The sequence below is a fragment of the Hippocampus bargibanti genome, linkage group LG17 (genome assembly GCF_051943395.1).
Source record: "Hippocampus bargibanti isolate YZ-2025 linkage group LG17, ASM5194339v1, whole genome shotgun sequence".
Lineage (NCBI taxonomy): Eukaryota > Metazoa > Chordata > Actinopteri > Syngnathiformes > Syngnathidae > Hippocampus > Hippocampus bargibanti.
The window spans coordinates 15,394,518-15,399,999 of record NC_142750.1 but is presented as its reverse complement, the minus strand read 5'-3'; the positions used below and the strand labels follow the sequence as shown (position 1 = coordinate 15,399,999).

General features: G+C 41.9%; 1 protein-coding gene across 1 annotated transcript; it reads left to right on the top strand.

Annotated features, from left to right (window-relative positions):
- The first annotated feature begins 2,064 nt into the window (after positions 1-2,064).
- On the top strand, positions 2,065-4,569 carry hoxb13a (homeobox B13a). The gene is made up of 2 exons (XM_089018582.1): positions 2,065-2,776; positions 3,881-4,569. The coding sequence occupies exons 1-2, from the start codon at positions 2,065-2,067 to the stop codon at positions 4,126-4,128; spliced, it is 960 nt and encodes a 319-aa protein (XP_088874708.1). The 3' UTR covers positions 4,129-4,569.
- Positions 4,570-5,482: the final 913 nt, after the last annotated feature.

Sequence of the window (5,482 nt, the reverse complement as noted above, 5' to 3'; positions counted from 1 at the left end):
TATACAAACGGCAAATATATGATGTTTGAATTAAATGATCGCAAAAATGTTCAGTAATTTGTTTTCTCTTGTTGTGTTCGTCTTCTTTTCCTTTCGGATTTTCCCTTCAAGGGATCGCCACAGAGAATCAGTGTCCTCCATCTTTAGACGTTTGGTCTGCATGTTTTTGGGCCAATATTTTACGTCGGATGACCTTCCTGACACAACCCTCTGTATTTATCCGGGCTTGTGTTTGAAAATGCCAATGATAAAAAAAATGTCGGCTTCATGAAAATACAAACATTAGTGTACTGTTTTTATTACCTTGATAAAATATTTTGATCTGCACAACCGGATCATGCAGGAAAGTCAAAATACATGTACATGAACTACACCTCAGGTAATAAGACACGAGGAAAAGCAACCAACAAGTACGGCATACTGCTGCAAAATGCCAGAAAGGTTTTAAAGACTGAAAAGTATTCTCTACGTGTTGTTTTTATCTTTTAGACTCTTGTGAGCAAAAAAAAATGTGTTTAAACACGTGGAAAATCAGCAAACGCATATAACTGTTTTCAGAGGTGAAATACTGTAAATATGCAATTACATCCAACTACATTACATCAATTACATGTTGCCATATTGCTTATTTTATTTTCAGCACTTTTGGCGTGAGCTGCAGCCTAGCTGACATTGGTGATAAGCGCAGTTATTTAGACACTGCATGCTATTTGCTAGCCCGTCCCACAAAAATACTAAATTGCAGATGTTTTAATACATTATTTGGTAATGATTTACTCTGTGGGCGGCACGGCAGTCAAGTGGTTAACACGCTGGCTTCACAGAGCAGATGTCGCCGTTTCGCTTCCCGCTCCGCCCTTCCTGTGTGGAGTTTGCATGTTCTCCCTGGGGCCGCATGGGTTTTCTCCGGGTGCGCCGGTTTCCTCTCACATTCCAAAAACATGCATGGTAGGCAGATTGAACACTCCATATTGTCCCGAGGTGTGAATGTGAGAGTCTTTGTGTGCCCTGCGATTGGCTGGCAACCAATTCAGGGTGTGTGCCTGGTGCCCCAAGACGAGCTGGGATAGGCTCTATCTCATAACTAATATTATTTTTATTGTATTATCGCATCGTGCGCGGCTCAAAAATGTATTCCAAGCGTCTGAAAGAAGCGCACATATACGTGCATAATATTGGCATGTGTCTTTAAATACCTTCAACCGGGTTGATGATTGTTGATACCACATTGTATTGTCAATTTGGGCGGTTTACAGTGAATGCACAATTTCACATAATTAATCTTTGCTTTTATCCCCCCCCCCTTACATAAATAATTAAACATTGGGAGATTTGCAAACATGACGCGAGAATGAATCTGTTCTCAGTCGCCGTATACATGAGAAATAAAGATTGGCTAATACAGATAAAATAATGTTACTGTTTGCATTTTTTGGGTTTGTTAACATTCCCTGTGATATATCATTTTCACCTGCTTAGTATTTTTTGACGTGATATTAGAAATGGCCATAATTTTCTAAAGCCTCTGCAGGTTGTAGTTTGGCACGCTGCATTGCGCATTTTTTTACGCACAGACAAAACCTGCCTGTCGCTGTATTTTGATTGGCTGTTATCGAAACACGGAAACTTTCATTAAATGTGATAAAGACATATAATGCCACCAGACTCCAGCCACGTCAAGTACGCTCCCGACGCATCAAGTTGATATTTTTCCTGTTTCAACTGAAGTGCAATTCAAATATATTTTCTTTGGGTGACAATTTCGAAACACTGCATGCGTCTTCACTGTTTTTTTGTCGTCCTTCCTATCACGTGATCACTCTGGCTCATCCAATGGACACCCGACCAACCCCCATCTTCTGATCTCAAGGCGGTTTGCGTCAAGATATGAAACCTGATGACTGGCTGGTTACCGACGTTCTTTTTTCTCAGTCTGCTAGCTCGTCACGCATGCGATGACTACACCTTAGTCTGCGAGAAGAGCAGTCGGAGCACATGAGCCATTCCTGATGTGCGCGCGTGCGAACCAAAGCAGGGCGTGATCGTGGGGGGGAAGGAGTTCATATGACAATCTCCTTCGTCCTGAACCCTCGCTGGTCGGCGATGTTTGTTTATGACAATAATCTGGACGAGTTGAACAAGAACATGGAGGGGCTGGTGGGCAGCGGAAATTTTGCCACCGCCAGCGCTGTTAACCAGTGTCGCAACATAATGGCTCACTCGGCGGCCGCGGCTGCACTCGGCGGCCACCCCCCGGGTTTCATGCATTCTTCAGCCAGCTACACCACCGCGGACGTGTCGGTGTCTGGCCACAGTGATGCGTCTGCGTCGGTGAAAACGTGTGCGGCGGGACCGTGTTCAGCAGCTACCATGCCTCATCAGACCACTTCTGCAGCTCCCACTTTACCTTACGGCTATTTTGGTAACGGCTACTATCCGTGTAGGATGGGGCGTGGTCCAGTCAAAACGTGCACGCAAACTGCTGGACCTGCGCTCAGCTCTCAATACATGGACACCACGATGAGCTCCGATGAATACCCAAACCACAGGCCGAAGGAGTTCGCCTTTTACCACGGCTACCCAAGTCCGTACCAGTCCATGGCAAGCTACCTGGACGTGTCAGTGGTTCAAACGTTGGGGACTGGTGAGCCGCGCCATGACACCCTCCTCCCCATGGAAGGCTACCAGCCGTGGGCTCTCACCAATAGTTGGGGGGGACAGGTGTACTGTTCCAAAGACCAGGGTCAGGGGCACCTCTGGAAGTCCGCGTTGGCTGGTAATGATGAATTAATTGCCGCACTCACCACTATAGGCTATATGTAAATGATGGTATTCAGGGATTTTGCTTATTTCTCATCGACTGCACAAAAAGAACTCCACAACAAAAATGCCGTGCAATGGCACGCATGTGCATGACTCATGTTGTCATGGACGTTTTGTTCAAAAACCTTATTTGGCATTAATACCGATTTGGAATTAATTACTACCATCAAGCAGACCATTTATGTTTAATACGCTGGATAATTTGTTCTAAATGGTAATATCCTTGTATCATTTGCTCTACTGTTATACCGAGGTTTAAACTGAATGTCAAAAACGCCATTTGTACAGGCATATAAAGACAATCAATGTTCCCTTTTTCCCTTTTCTTTTTTTAACCATTAAACTAACGAAAAGAAACTGTCTTGGCGTTGTGCCTTTTCACACATTTTCCCACACGCCAGCATCTTACTTTAGACATAGACTAAGAATTAACATCAGAATCATCTTTATTGCCAAGTATGTAGAACACACAAGGAATTTGTTTCCGGTAGAACACATTAACATTAACACATTAACTAAGAATGGATTATGCTGCAGAAGCCTTAATCACAACAAGGGTTTCGCTTAAAGCTTTGTTGGTAAAAATTCACTGTTTGTTATTTGTTCCAGATATCCGCACCAAAAAATACCGTTACCATAAAAATTAAAACGGTGTAAACGAGAACAAAAATCAGAAAGAAGCGCCATTTCTACACATTCGATCCAGTAAATGAAAAACGTCCAGGAGATACGTATTTCAATAACATTCTTCAGAATCAACTAAGACCCGAACACAATTGAATTCCACGTTCTCTTTTATTTCTTACTGTGACCACGTGTACAGTGCTGTATTCGCCCCACCATGCATATTGCATTTAAAATAATATATTCCAGTGTCTTCTGCTTTCAGTTGCTCGGTCGCCATTGCGGAAAATTTTTACTGCGTCACATTACTTGTACGGAATAATAAATATAAAATCTGTAACATAAATACACGAAGCATATATAACACCGATGGTCCATTTTAGCAACAGACAAACCATGACAACACATTTCTAATCGTCTCCTCTCCCCGCAGATGTGGTTGCCCACCAGCAACAGTGTTCCCCTTTTCGTCGAGGAAGGAAGAAGCGGATACCTTACACAAAGGTGCAGCTCAAGGAGCTGGAGAAAGAATACGCCGCCAACAAATTCATCACAAAGGACAAGAGGAAGAAGATTTCGTCCGCGACCAACCTTTCGGAGAGGCAGATCACCATCTGGTTCCAGAACAGGAGAGTCAAGGAGAAAAAGGTTGTGACTAAAGTGAAAAACAGCACGCCTTAGTTCCCTGTTCATTTGGACCATCACTGGGGGAATTAGTTTTCACTTAAATACCGAATTGTCGCATTTTGGTAATCAATCATGAAATGCTTCAACATACTGTGACTGATTTTGTCTATCACGAAAGACACATATATGCATTATGAAAAGAAATATGACTTGTTACAGGACACACGAATGAACCAAAGCCCTCTAATGAAGCATTTTTTAAATGGACTTTTGTAAATATGTCCTTAATTCAATTCGAACTGTCTTGTCTATGTTCATTTGCTATTGTTGTCTGTACAGTACGTCAGATAAGCCTTCGCGGCGTGTTAATAACGCGTACAGATTTCTCTTTCGTTTTAATGCCATTTTATTTTTAAACGCGGTTGTAGTCGTCGGTGCATTCTCAACGAGTCATCAAATGTAATACATTAACGTGGCGACCGATACGTGACGTGCCTCAAGCAATGGCTGCGAAGGGTTTGAAATAGCACTCGGAAGTGCCGAGTGGCTAAAACAAAATTTGATCCTGCTACAGGAACACTTGGTCATGTACACATCTGTATAACACCCAAACTTGGTTTTATTCAGATGTGCATGACAATATAATGTATGACATGCATGACAATAAAATGTATACAACATGTATTGCAATAGAAGCAAATGTGTATAGTTTTTTTGCAATGATCATGATTAATTTTTCACAGTTCACAAAAATTATCTACCAAGAAACGAACGTTAATAGTGCTAAAACACACATGCAAACACACACGCACCCACAAACACACACACAAACACACACACACACACACACACACACACATACACACACACACACACACACACACACACACACACACACACACACACACACACACACACACACACACACACACACACACACACACACACACGAACGCCCGCCAAGACACGATTCGTCTTTCCAAGCAAAATAAATAATAAACAAATAAACAATAGTTGAATAAATAAACAAATAAATAAATAAATAAATAAATAAATAAATAAATAAATAATAATAATACATTTAATTTCTAAGCGCCTTTCAAAACTCTCAAGGACACTTTACAATCACGTATTTTTTTAACACTTTTTTTAAGTAACACTAAAAATCATTTACAGTAATGTTGTATGCAAGACTGGCAAGTCCAACTATGCATTCGCGGAATATTAGTTCAGCATAAAAATCCAACCGTTTTTAGCCATTTCAGAGGGCGGCCAGACCAGCCCACGACTCATCTGTCTTCTGAAGCTGATTGACACTGACCACCTCGGAAACTGTGACGTCATCTTCAGTCAACAGCTGTCGATAGAGATGGCTGGATTTTACTGCTCAACTCATGTTCCACGATCG